This window comes from Phaseolus vulgaris, chromosome 11, assembly GCF_000499845.2.
Source record: "Phaseolus vulgaris cultivar G19833 chromosome 11, P. vulgaris v2.0, whole genome shotgun sequence".
NCBI classification, from domain to species: domain Eukaryota; kingdom Viridiplantae; phylum Streptophyta; class Magnoliopsida; order Fabales; family Fabaceae; genus Phaseolus; species Phaseolus vulgaris.
This window is the reverse complement of record NC_023749.2, coordinates 28,710,101-28,724,781: the sequence shown is the minus strand read 5'-3', so window position 1 is coordinate 28,724,781 and position 14,681 is coordinate 28,710,101. Positions and strand designations below refer to the sequence as shown.

Sequence of the window (14,681 nt, the reverse complement as noted above, 5' to 3'; positions counted from 1 at the left end):
AAGAATATAAAAGGCACAATGAAAACAAAAGAAAATGGAAACAGGGCAACAAAATGAACAAAAAAAATGGAAGATATGATGGAATAAAACTTTTACCCCTCAAAAATCACAACCAACTCCAATGTGAAGTTTTGAGTCAGGATCTGCCACCAATCTTTATTTTCTCCTTTGTTACCCTTATCCAATGAACCTGAAAGAAAACCAAATACAAGTAACTAGAAGAACATGAAAAAAGAGAGAAAAATATTGAAAGAAACACCTTACAACAAGAGATCAACCACTTCGGAAATATAAAGAAAATAAAAATAAAATATTTTAGAGTATTGTAGATGATAACATAAGAATGACTTCCATATTGTAATATATTTCATCCGTTGTTTGTTTGTTTATGTAAATTAGGATTCAAATATTTAGTATAAAATAGTGGTTATGCTGGAATGCTCGATACTTAAACAGGCCAAACAATATAAAATATCCTAGGGAAAAAAATGTATATTTCTAATCCCTATACTTTCGGTCATACAAAGGCAAGATTCTTAATTATATATAATTTGGTCCGCAAACTTGAAAAATATGTGAATTTAAACCTTCCGAACTTTAAAAAACATGATGAATTATTAGAGACAGACTAAATACACATGTTTTTTTGAGGAGCACAACTTTTCTACCACGCTCAACCCAGAGTATGAAAACTAAAAGACATTTTCCAATATTCTATCATATTCTTAATAGAAAGCCGAAAGAAATACACGTATATTTCAAATACCCTAAACTCTAAATTCTAAACACAAATTATATCAATTATATAATAAAATTGAATGCAGTATATATACATACAAGAAGGGGTCTCAAGTTTGACTTGGATCTGTTTTAGTTCAATGGCATCTCTCCGCTGTCTATATTCTCCAGGAAATTGTTCCTCCAAAAAGTGATCTAACTCCAAAAAGAGAACTACTTCATACACATTACGGATGTAGTCAAACAAAAAGCACAAATTGGATGCATTCACTATTTTAATTGTTTCCAAACATAAAACTGTTTTGTAATACATTTTATAAATCTTAATTAGCTCTTTTATTAACCAATTCCTAATAGTTCACATGGTTCAGACAATAACAAAAACACTCAAGCGATAGATCAAAATTGAGCATTAGATCACAAACTAACTATTCTTTTGGCAAGTGAAGGATAAAGGTAAATTAAATTTAACACAACCGCAAATTAAATTTAAAGGACATCTCTATTTTCCATAGGATAGCCATACACAATATTTGTTCACAATAGATTTCACAAATTAAGAACCATAATAGATTTTACAAATTAAGAACCATAATAGATTTCACAAATTAAGAACTAGCACACAGCAAAGGCAATCTAGCAATAGATTTCGAAGACAAGGTTATAGAGCACAAACTTGAACAAATGATGGCGGACAGAAGTTTGAAATCCTTGCGAAAGGAGGCGGCGATGGCGGACAGTGAAGGGCGCGAGAGTGAGGGTTAGGTCTAGGGTGCGCGAGAGTGAGAAGATAATGAATGGAAGAGTGAGTGAATGCGACAATGAAGGAAAGAGTGTTTCACGAAGACAGTGGAAGGAAGGGTTTTGTTCATGAAGAGAGGTTTTCGTTTGTGAAGAGAGGGTTTGTGAAAAGTTGCAAAGATTGGGAAGAACCACGTTTGTAAAGTTAAGTGTATTCAGTTTCCAAGGAGTCAAAGAAGGTTTTCAAAAAAACATTGGGAATAATGAGAAATGGTATGGAAGGAAGGAAAACGCAAGGTTTTATTTCGAAGGAGAATTGTGGCAATTCAAAATGACACATTCTGAAGGATAATTGTGGCGGTTATTAAGATATCGTATTATACGGATACTTGTGGCGGTTATTAATAACCGCCATATTAAAACCATCACTTCATAGATGATTTTTGTAGTGTTTTCAGCACAAAGCAACTGACTGACATTTATACCAAAGCCTTAAGCCCTCAATCATTCAAGAGCATTTGTTACAAGCTCTATCTCATCATATTTGCTCCCCAGCTTGCAGGGGATATCAAAGAATATGGATACAAGACTCTTATAAAGAAGCTAATATCAATTTTGTCTTTTCTAATTCTTAGTTGTTCCTCTTAGTACATATATCTAACCTTTATTTTATGTTTTCTGGTTCTAGCCTTTATTAGCTCTTTATTTTTTATTCTCTCTTTAGCTAGGATGCTTGTATATATTTTGACCATCTGTTTTGATCTCAATTAAAAGAAAGGAGAAGAAATATTTTTTCTCATATTTTTTGCTTTTCTTTTTCTCTTTTGTTCCTCCCTATTTTTTTAGAATACTTTTGGATTGTTATGCGTGAAACGAAGATACATCTCTAAGAAATGGTTGATGACCTCTTCTATTTGCGGGTGGTGCGTTGTGCTCATACACTACCAAAAAAAACAATATTGTTCTTCCGCCAAAAGCAGATACAAATGAACAAAAATTAATGAAAAAACGTTAGATTTGAGTCGACGAAGTAGCAGACAAAAATAGCGTGGAAGCAAAGTACATTTTGCATCAACCGACACAATCAACGCAATTTGTGTGGATCAAGCCAACATAAAATAGACGTAAAGATTGTCGGTTAGACCGACGTAAAAAGGGACGTAATATTGTCGGTTGTGTCGTCAACCAAACCAACATGACATAATATTGTTGGCTGGCCGGTGAAAAAAAAGAGGTAAAAAAACTTTGCGTGGGCTTGGCGACCCTGTTATTTTATACACCCCACAATACTATATGCAATACTTTTTTGAAAAACTTGGGCCAATTATGCTGTCCTTGACTTTTATTCTGTGCAACCCCTATTTATTTTCTACACCCATGACATCACTATTTGCAATATCTTGAAAAATTGGGTCCATTTTGCTGCAATGACTTTTACTCTCTACAGTCCCTATTTATTTTCTACACCCACCAGATTTTAATTTCTTTTAAAATTATATATATATGATAAATATTTTAAACACAACGCAAAAAATAAAATCTTTTAAATGTATAATGTAGTTAATTATTACAAGATACCCAATAAAAAAATAAAAAATACTTCTAAATCTATAACGTAGTTTGTAGTTAATTATTACAAAATAACAATGGAAAAAATAAAAAACTTCTAAATCTATAATGTAGTTAATTATTACAACATAAGCAATTAAAAAAATAAAAAACGCATTTTATTGAATCATCCATTAAACGGTAATAAGTTTCTTTCCTTCCCAATTAACACTTTTTTTTTAATTACCTCTCCTATTATTCTCATTTTTTATTATGACAAAACTTTAACCTTTACCCTAAATCTTATTAAATCAGTTTTAGTCAAAGTGAAATGAGTATTTTGTATATCAATTTTGTAGATAATTTATTTCGAATAGAATTAACATATGCATCGTGATTTTGGTGGTATAAAAATAAACAATTTTAAGCCCAGATATGAATCTAGTACACGTACAACAACTTTGTTCTTTCCAATTTTCACACACATAAGCTTTGTTCTTCCTTATTACAGTTTGTGATTTTTTTAACTTGAAAACAAATTATGTTTGTAGTAAAACTATTCAGATAACCTCAACAACAATCACACAAACAACATTATTCACATCAACAAAAATAATCACACAAAAAAAAGTTAATCAAAAGCTCAGAAATTTTAAAAGTTTACCTCGGAAGAAGGATGGAAGACAAACTTCGAGCTGGAGGTGGAGTTGGACATGGTGGAGCAACTACAGTAAGACACGTTGGAGCTGAAATGAAGAAGAAGAAACAAATTTAAGAAAAATAATAAGATACAGAGAAGAGAAGAGGAGGGAGAAAGAAGAGACAATCGACAGTGATGAGAGGCGAGACTGAGCAGTGAAGGGCAATGGGAGGCGTGACGACAAAGGCAATGGCGGTGAGACTTATGGCGGAGGACAATATTGGAGCTGAAATTAAGAAGAAGAACAAAAATTTAACAAGAATAAGAGAAGAGAAGATAAGAGAAAGGGAGAAGGAAGAGAAGACCGGTGGTGAAGAGAGGTCGAACTGGGCAGTGCCGACCAGTGAGAGGCGTGACGACGAGACTTAGCTTGACTTGGGCTTAGGCCAACTCAAAATCTAACCCAAAATCTATTTTGTATAATCCAAAAATGTATCTAATCTATATCTAATCCATATACAATTAAATGAATCGGACTTAAAATTCAAAAATATGGATTTGTTTTTTAGATAAATCCATTTAAATGGATTAAAAGTAATATAGATTTGGATAATTATAAATTGGATTTGACAATTTGAATTTTTTCCCACCCTTACTCAAATCTATTCATCTTCAACTCACTTCCCCTACATCCAAACTACCTAACTAGGGACTCAATTTTTCCCACTTTTCTTTCCCTTTCCACTCTCACCTTCTTCCAAACAAAACCTTAACTAGTATAACTGTATTATAATATTAATATAAATAAATTACCTAAATTCATATGTATAATAATATAATAATTTCATACTGAAATAAAAATTTTCTTTTAAAATTATTTTTTTAACAATTTAGTTTTCTTCAATTTTTAATTGACTTCTAAAATAATTAAACCATCAATCAATTTAATATTAATATAACATTAATTTAGAAGTTAAATACTGTTTTTTAAATGTAAAGTTAACAAAAAAGTTTCTATTATATATATGAATAAAGTTATGTTTCCCAAACGCACTAAATAGGAATCTTTTAATTATTTTTATTAATATTCAATTCAGACAAAATTTAATACACATAATCAAAATTATTGATAAATTAATCAAATTTTATCCATAAAAATTAATCATATAAGTTAACAAGAATGTATTCGAAAAGAATTGTTAACTCATGTTCATTTATTTCTTTAAAGAATATGTAAGTTATTTTTAAAATAATTGTAATTATAACTGAGTCCATTAAGAGTAAACTGAGAATAGAATAGCAAATCATTGTCTATATTCACGTTCACATTAATATGTGGACTTAAGTACACATAAACAAAAAACAGCTAGCTTCAAACACAATTTTCACACATAATTGAAGTATTCATGCAGTTGGATAAGATGAATCCAAGGCAATTCCACATAAACCATGCTTGGCAGCAATACCTCTCTTCATCCTCACATATCCTTCCTCACCCCATTGTGTGCCCCATGAATTCTTCACTAACCAATACTCAGTTCCATTAGCAATGCCATAACCCACTGCAGTAACACCATGGTCTAGTTCAGTTCCACATTCTCCAGAGTAAATTCCACTAGAGTAAAACATGAAACCAGAACCATCTGCATTGATAGAAACTGACACTGGTTGGTTAGCTACAGCTTTCTGCAGTGCCTTCTCACTATTTGGAGGAACCTTCTCATACCCCTTAATTTGAGCCACTGGGGAGGTTCCTTTCTTGCAACTGCCATCAGCTGCCTTGTAGGGGTAGTTTGCCTCACTGCTGATTCCACCATTTTTTATAATGAATTCAAACCCATCTTCCATGTAACCCCCTTCACACCCTTGGTCTACACCTTTTGTGTCACAGTCCACTAGCTCTTGCTCTGAGAGGGATACTAGTTTGCCTGTGGCTATTTGGTGGATACCTTCAGTTGCAGCCACAGTTGAAAAAGCCCAACAGCTCCCTAGATTTTTTCAAACAAAATTATTCTATGCATTAATCCAATTCCTTTCAATACAATCAAAGAGTGACACAACCAACTAGTGATATTACTTTCTCTCATCTCATTTGTTGTTAATAACAACAATAAGGATATCTTTTTGGTTCAACACAGTGATTCAGTTTTTTTTTTATGTACAAATTCTTTTCTAAGCTACCCCTTCAACTTTTCCTTAGATAGTTAACTCTTCTCTCGCACAATCAGTTATAATTACTCTCTCATCATTAATGGTTTTGAAAAGCAAATCACTTTTGATAACAGCTTTTATAACTGTTTTTTGTAAGTTGAAATATCAATAAAAAAGATATCATTGTAAAAACTATATATATTAGCTAGTGTTTCCTCATATTTTAAACTGATAAATAATCTGAAGCAGAAATGTTTAAAAAGTGACACATAAAATGAGATGAATGAAATATAATGATGATCATTGAACATAATAAAGTACTGATTAAAAGGATGCTCTTTATCTTACCACATTGACCTTGGTTTTTTATTGGAGTAACAGCTCCTTTTTTCCTCCAGTCTATGGCTGCAGGAATAGCAGTCACATTTTCATACTTAAATGGTGTTGTGCTAAACTCGTGAGGCCTCTTGAATCCATTACGGGAAGCCTTGAATTCCTGAACTGTGAGGTCAGCAAAGTGATTAACCCCAAGCTTGTAGGGTTTGTTGCCAACAGCATTGAACGATTCAATGAACTCCACATTGTCCTTGAATATGAGGAAACGTTTTTCCTTCTCTGCAGCGTCCTTATACACTTTGCCATATTCTTGCATCCAGTTTTCATGTCTTTCTCTCAAGGATGTCTCATGCAGCTTGCGGGACATCACTTGGGAAATGCCAACTGCAAGGAGAAGGAATAGAGCTAAAATGTATTGTTTTTGGGTGGTGGAAGCCATTTCTTATCAGCAATAAATGGTTTTTAGTTTTTGAGAGAAAATTGAATTGGTTTTGATATGCATTGAAGGGAGGGACTATGATGGCTTATATAGAGATCGTGGACTTTATGTTATGCAATTATTAATCTGAATATCTGTGCAAGGTTTCTTTCTGATTGAAGATTCCTGTTCCGGCCAATTACATTCAATTTAGTTCTTTAGACGGATAGTTTATGCTGTTGTTATTTTTTTACTATTATTTTATTTGACAAAGAGTAGTAGTTTTTGTTCCTTCTTATTACATGCCTTGCTGAATGGTCAAAATTCATTAAGCTAATGACCAATGTTTTTTCCCTTAAGTTAGAAAACAAAATAACGGCCAACCCACATAATACAAATAAGGGGACATTGTTTGAAATTACAGAAGATTCTTTGTTTATAGTTTTGTTAGGTTCGGTATGGTCAAACATGTTAGTATGATAGAGTTAGCTTATAATGCTTGATTTATAATATATATGAGAATGGAAACTCATTTTATAAACTTTGTTTTTATAATTAAAGTTCACTTTTAATATGATATTAGAGTTATGTAAAGTCTATTCAATTTGAGTTTGTTGAATTTATCAGATCATCCGTTATCGGAATCCTACAAAGACTGGAGATAAGGACATTTCATAGTATATAAGTAGGTGCAAACCTTCTCTTATAAATCGATTTTATAAAGTTGAGTTAGGATTAAAGTCAACTCTTAATCAACATCTTAGGAATTGCTAATTTTTTAATAATAAAATATTATTTTTAAATAATAAAAATAAATATTAATTAAATTTTGAAATAAGATGAGAATATATATTATTATTAAATAGTTTTATAAATTATAATAGTTATTATGGTCTTAGAAATTAAATTACACCAGACTTTAGAATACTTTGAATTTGACTTTTGTTAAAAATAAAACTTGAATTTTATTTATTTGTTTGTGTAATTTTATTTTATCTGCAAAGTTGTGTAATCTCTTCTTTAAGATATCACTTGTATAAAAGTTTAATCTGACCTACAATATTTCTAAAAGTCTATTATTTTATTCAATTTTTAATAGAATATTAGTTTTATTAAATTGAATAGGTTCGATAGTAATTTTAATTTTTTATATTATATTATATAATATATATATAAAGAGATTCTTCTTCGTAACTAGATTTTGGTAATTTTTTTTTATGTTTCTACCCTTATTTAATATATTTCGTTTTATTATTACAATAAAGTATTTTATTATTTTGTATAAATTATTTTTTAATTTTTTAAATTAATGTTAAGTGACCGTTTTTATATGCAAACTAACTTCTTATTATTCCTTTAATTCCTTATTTTAAGGCAATAATAGAAAGAAAGAGAAAACATACTCTCACCCTCATTGAATTCTCACACCAAATCTCACATGTCAAATAAAATAACCTCCATTTCCAATCATTCCCTCCACTCCATTACAAGCAACTCTATTTTTGGTAAAGTTAATCATTCTTTTGTATCTATCATCAAGTGAATCTTAATCTTAACGTGAACATCATTGTACCGTCCCGTCCCCGGGCGTTGACCAAAGTCAAAGTCAAAGTCAACATATGGTGGGACCCCTCAAGGGGCCCAAGGGGAGGAAGTCAACAGGTTGACCGTTTAAGGCGTCGCCAAGATGAGGCGTCGCCAGATGTGGGCGTCCCCAAGATGAGGTGTCGCCAAGGTGAGTCGTCGCCAAGATGAGGCGTCGTCAAGATGAAGTGTCGCCTGGTGTAGGCGTCACCAAGGTTAAGGCATCGCCGGTGCCACCCCCGATACCCATGGGGAGGAGAGACCGTGGAGGGGGCGACACCGCGAGAGGCCTCAGTACCTCAGAACAGTGATAAAGGGAAGAGAAAGGTGGCTTCAAGGCCATAGATCTAGTACCAGTAGGGGGTAACCTGACTCGTGGAGTACCCACGCCACCACTGGGAGACCCTGGGATAGATACGACCCATGAGAGGGCCACGCCTAGGGGAGAACCACGTGCATGGTACGAGAGAAAAGGTAGATACACTCCCAGGGCGAGTGACTAGAGGTTGGGGGGCATGAGTTGGCACCCAGAAGGTCACCCCTTGCGCATATGCACTCCAAGAAGGAGGACTTACACGATGGATTATCCCTAAGATGGGTTACGATGCTGTAAGGCCCTCCACGAAGAGTAACGATCAAGTCAGAAGAACACATAGCAGAGAGCATTGAAACATCATGGTATATCAGTTTTCCTGAAAGTTTGCTAAGGTACGCATTAATTTAGTTTATGTTTCGAACACTTTAAAGCACTTTAAATGCTTTAAACGTTTTAAACACGTTGAACGTTTTTATACGCTTTAAATGCGCTTTAAATGCTGGAGGTATTTAAGAGGGGCTTTAGACGTTTGAGACGGGGATCAGAGTTTTTAGTTTTAACACACAGAGAGAAACCCTAGTTGTCTTGTTAGCGCACCCACTGTACGCACAAGCAGTTAGGGCAGAAAAGAACTAGTTGTTCAGTTATCCAATTTTTGGACCACCTTCAGAACATCCAGTCACGGTGTTCCGATACGGAGGTGCGTCCCTTTGATGTTTCTCGCTAGCTGACTTGATCGTCGGAGTGCAAACGGCCGCGAGGGCTCCCCTTTGTTCATTTCTTTTCAGGTACTCACAGACGGAGTAGAACGAAGGTGCCCTAGCTCGCAAGGACAGGTCACGCACGAAGACGCGTCTGGTCAACCGGCGGGAACAATCATCACACACTCTGATCCCAAAATCACCAATGGAAGAAGAGAAAATGTTTGAAGAGGAAGAAAACCTCAAACCAAAGGAGAAAAAAAAAATAGGTTGATTAATCAATTCAGCATTTTTATTTTACATGTTACTTTTTTCTTTTCAATTTCGACTCATCCAAAATTATTTATATATGTATGTTAAATTTCTATCATTGTAGAAGTTGAGCAGAAGAGGAAAATGCAAATACATAAGTGCAACAACGCCCGTGTTTCATAGGGATGACAATGCGGGGGTGGGCCATATGGACTGACTCATGGCTCGCTACTAAAATGTGCAGGGCGAACTCACTAATCTAGCCCATTGACCCGCTTAGGTCCATCCCGCATAACCCGCAATCCACGTGGGCCAACAGCAGGATAGGGCGGGTTGGTCTGCTAACCCCCATAAATAAAAAAAGTAATTTCTTTATTTTTTCTACAAAAAATATCATATCTCTCACTCACACATTACTATTGCTTTATGATTTTTATTTTATTTTATTTAAAAAAATAAAAATTAATGTACCAAAAAAAAGTATGTTTTGTTTTAATCATCTAAAGAAGTTAATATTAAAAATAAGAGTGAATTTAGTTTTAAGTAAAATTTTATATTTAACATTTGTTAATAAAATAATATAAAGAAAAGATTTCATTAAAATATTTTGTAGCAAAACTTTGATAAGATACTCCATACATTTACATACTAGAAGGAAAACATATGCAAAATAAAACTTTAATTATTTTTTAATCAAACCTTCTAACTACGTTCATACTTGAATGTTTTTATATATTTTTTTATCTTAATTGGATGAATTAAAATAATGATGAAATTTTAATTTTTCAGCAACAGAAATATTTTTTTATAATTAAATTTTCATTTAAGAAAAATATTTTCCTTACGCGAGCTGACCCCAAATCCAGGGGATACCTCTTATGCGCGGCGGACTAGTAAAATAAACTCACACTCTTTATGCGGGACAACCAACCTGACTTACATTTTGTGGACTAAACACAAGGCGAAGGTATAAGGGGCAAACTAGCCCGCATTGTCATCAGTAGTGTTTACGCTACTATATAAGATTGTATTTATATTATAGCATAATAAACTAATACTTATTTTAAAAATAAACTATCTCCAATAAGGATTTTAAATCAATAATCTTATAAGTATTGTTTTTTATGTAGATCAACATATTTAATAATTAAAAAATATAATATTTTAAACGAGATACACTACAAGAAAATCATGAAATAGAAACTAATTTTAGAGACAAAAAATAATTAGTTGCTATAGTGACTAAATTATAGATCATTTTAAAAACTTAAAAAAAATTAGTTTCTAAATTAGTTTCTATTATTGTTAAATAGTTTCTAAATTGGTTAGCTACCAAGGTTTTAACTATCAATTATTTAGATTCTAAATTTGGTAGCAAAAACCTTGGTTATTAATTACATACAAATTTAAAAACCATTTAACAATAATAGAAACTAATTTAGAAACCAATTGGTCTCTAATTTAGTCACTATAGTAACTAATTATTTTTTTTTTTAAATTAGTTTTTATTTAATGATTTTCTTTTATATATATATATAATAAATTTAATATAAAAATAATAAATATTTTATAGATTAACTTACATAAGGTCTAAAGAATTTTTTAAATAACCTAAATTATAAGTTTTTTTTCATTCCAATAAACTTTTAACTGAGATAATAGTTCCATGTCAAATAACTTAGCATCTTGTCATCTCTGCTGAGAACAAGTTTCTTAACATTTGTGCATTCTTTGCATTGAGTAAAATGTGCTAGTTGCGGCATTATTGGCCTTAGTTCGTTGAAGATGTGCAGAATTTGGTAAATGGTGCACTACCATTGAATAAAAAATGTTTTTTTCCCTTACAAACGGAGTAATGAAAATTCACAAGCAACTCTGTGTAAATGTACGTGTTTCAAATTTCAATTAAATTTAGATGTGTTAATGGCCGAAAGTATTTTGTATAATATCCTGTGGAAAAATCTTTTATCAGTATACATATATATTCTATTTTACTCTTAAATGTAATAATATTTTATCAATCATCAAAGAAATGTCTATTTCGAAAGTAACTGTATAGCGAAAGATAGTTTTCTTCCTTTCTTTTTCATCAAATTACACTATTCTCTTCCATTACTTCTCTCTTTTATTTGCATTTTTTTTCTTTTTGTTAGCATAAAATCAAAAAAGAAAAAAAAAAGAGCATGGAAGGATTAAACTAGTCTAACGTAATGACAACAGAATAAAGATCAAAACATAAAGATAAGATACTAAGTTATTATTTTCTCAAAATTTGCAACTTTTATATCAGTTAGTCCCAAAGCCTTTCAGATTTGCTGTCACAGAATCCCGGATAACATACAAACTTCTTTGTAATTCATCTCTTTTGTCTCATTCTTCAGAATAGCACATAAGTAATTACGAAATAGTTTCGAATAAAATACTTTTAACAAAACAATCTTGTAAAAATATAAATTAATTTGGAATGCAACCACATAAATTTGTGAGTTAGTATAAAACTTTTCCAGTGTCCATCGATGAATGCTGATGGCGTGATTTCACTCTAGTGGTTTGACATGTTTTGGAAGTGAGGGAAATGATGCAGACAGGCATCATTACAAAATAAAGAAACTAAATCGTTACTAAGCAAAATTGCATAACGAGGGGTTCACAACTTCGCAATAAAGTGTCATTTAACAGTGCTATTGTTAATACATGTGCTGCAAAAACTTAAATGACAAACATGGATTCAAAACCTGCTTCAAAATTAAGATCCTATCATAGAAAGATGGAACTATAGTTGACAAAACTGATAACACACTCCCAAAGTGAACTCAATCTAAACAATTGCCTGCGACTTGTTAAGGATCACTCCCTCATATTTCACCTGGAACCACTTCATAGAATCCTCTTTTGTGACACGGTGCTGAATTCCAACACGGGACTTGCACCTTCGGCGACGGCCAACTCGGTAGCCAGGACGCTCCAAAACAACAAAGAAATCCATTCCATAAATACCAGTTGAAGGATCATACCTGAAACAGTCAAATGTCAAGAACCAATAATTTGTGTGTAGATTGAAATATTCACAATCATCAAACAAATTGAAAAAATAATCTGACATGAGGTGAAATTAACCAAAAGTTAGTAGAGAAAAAACGCAAGTGAAGGAACCAGGAAGTGAATAGAATGGCAATGTTATTTAAAAGACAACACAAATTGCAAAACCAGTTTATTAATTTCAGATAACATCGTCAAAAATCTAATTAACAAACCAACCAAGCTCAGTAAGTCCTGCTTCCTTAAAAGCATCAAGCACCGCAAAACATCTTTAATACAAGGAATTCTAGAACATCTATATTTTTTAAGCAAGTTAACATTTGTTTCATATCGTAGAATGCACACAAAGGGGAAGACATATATGACATCCAAAATTGAGTATGCATAGCACAACCCAAACAAGATCATCAACTTCCCATCCTTTCAGACCTAAAAAAGTCATACCTTTAAGCAAATTAGCATTGTTTCATGTCAAGCAGAAACAACAGAACGAAAATCCAGTAGTTGATTTTCAACTTACTTGATTCCCAAATCAATATGCTCTTGAATGCCAAAGCCAAAGCAGCCAGTATCGCTGAAGTTCCTTCTGAGAAGTTCATATTCCTTCACCTTCAAACCACTCTCCAAAAGTTGCATTGCCTTGTCACCTCTAACAGTGACATAACAAGCAATCTTCTCGTTTCTTCTAATCCCAAAAGAACGAACAGTGTACCTTGCTGTCAAAACCAACAGGAGAAAAATTTCTTAGCAACCAACGGTAAAAACACACACATCTTATATTGAATAACCATTACGATTAAACACTAATAGTAAAGTAAAATTACAATTTAAAAAACTTAACACGTTTGGTCTGTCGAGCTTGAAAAACATAAAGATTTAGATTAGCTTGTTAGGATGAAAAAACTAGAAGAGCTCGATAACTTCTCCACTAGAACAGCTCTACATTCCCAATAAAGGAGACTCAAAAACACTTCTAGACATATACTCATGTGACATCATAAACATACACCGAACACAAATTTGAGATCTATGCCCAATACCAGAATGATCAAACGACCCATTAAAAACCTAATGGAGAACTAACCTTTGGAGAACACTGGGGTTTGGCCACTCAGTTGTTCCAACACCTGCAAAACCCAAAATAAAAACACTATAAATAAAAGTTGAATCTTTTTTTCAAGAAAAAAAAGTGGAAACTATGTGGAATGAAGTGAACCTTTGCTGCCCTGGTAAGGCGATCTCCACTCTCGCCAACAGAGATATTTAGGACGAGCTTCTGCACCTTTATCTCCCTCATAGGGTTCGACAGTTTCTTCTCTGAAGCCTAAAGTTTCGTTCATTCCGATTCACAACAAACCCAAAAAGTAAAAAACAAAATGCAAATAACATTCAAATTTGAGAAACAGTGAATTTGATTTTGAAAGAGGAAAAATGGAAACGAAGAAAGGGTTTACCATTGTTGGAGGCTATTAGGGTGCACCGTTGCGGCGGCAGAGGGAAGAGAAGAATTAATAACGAAAACCCCAAACAGAAGGGTCTTTATGAGTTGTGAATATATAAGCAGAATAAGAAAACGACGACGTTACTCAGTCCTCTTGCAAAGTGTAAATTTGGGTCAGACGGACCCATTTGAACTCAATGGAAAGGCCCAACAAATTTTTCGTTGCAAATTACAATTCGCCCATGGTATTCACACTCCCTTTTATTCTTTTCATCTCCCAGTTTTTTCATAATTTTCTATAGAAAATACCAAAATATATTACGAAAACTAGTTTTGTGATTTAACTGATATAAAAAATTATTTTTTATATGTTTTAATTTTTATTTTTGATTGTATAACTTGATAACTTTTATGAGTTGAATGATTAACTTGTTATATAAAATATATATATTAATGTATTTTATTTTATCGATTAACCTTTTATTTGTTTTAAATAGCTTTGAATAATTTGATAGATAAAATGTATCGTAAAAGTATTAAGTGAACATGTCATATATATAATACATAACTCGGATACATAATAGTACATTTGAAATTAAATACACTAATATATATATAATAACTTTTATTTTAATTAAATTGTATATTTTTTGTTTGTTTTACTGATTAAACTCGCAAGTTATATAAGTTCAGACCAGCTACTATGGGGACGTGAAGAAGGAGCATGAGCTCTTGCTTCTATTGTGTTATCATAGTTTTACGTTTACGAAATGAAT

General features: G+C 32.5%; 2 protein-coding genes across 2 annotated transcripts; both read right to left on the bottom strand.

The window, feature by feature from the left end:
* Positions 1-5,071: 5,071 nt before the first annotated feature.
* Positions 5,072-6,593, bottom strand: LOC137825168 (senescence-specific cysteine protease SAG39-like). The gene is made up of 2 exons (XM_068630845.1): positions 6,167-6,593; positions 5,072-5,655 (listed from the first exon to the last, which is right to left on the bottom strand). Exons 1-2 carry the CDS (start codon positions 6,591-6,593, stop codon positions 5,072-5,074), a joined length of 1,011 nt encoding a protein of 336 aa, XP_068486946.1.
* A 5,463-nt stretch (positions 6,594-12,056) lies between these two features.
* On the bottom strand, positions 12,057-14,184 carry LOC137829627 (large ribosomal subunit protein uL5). Its single transcript, XM_068636479.1, has 5 exons — positions 13,919-14,184; positions 13,681-13,788; positions 13,549-13,591; positions 12,985-13,180; positions 12,057-12,439 (listed from the first exon to the last, which is right to left on the bottom strand). The coding sequence occupies exons 1-5, from the start codon at positions 13,919-13,921 to the stop codon at positions 12,244-12,246; spliced, it is 546 nt and encodes a 181-aa protein (XP_068492580.1). The 5' UTR covers positions 13,922-14,184; the 3' UTR covers positions 12,057-12,243.
* Between the last annotated feature and the right edge of the window lie 497 nt (positions 14,185-14,681).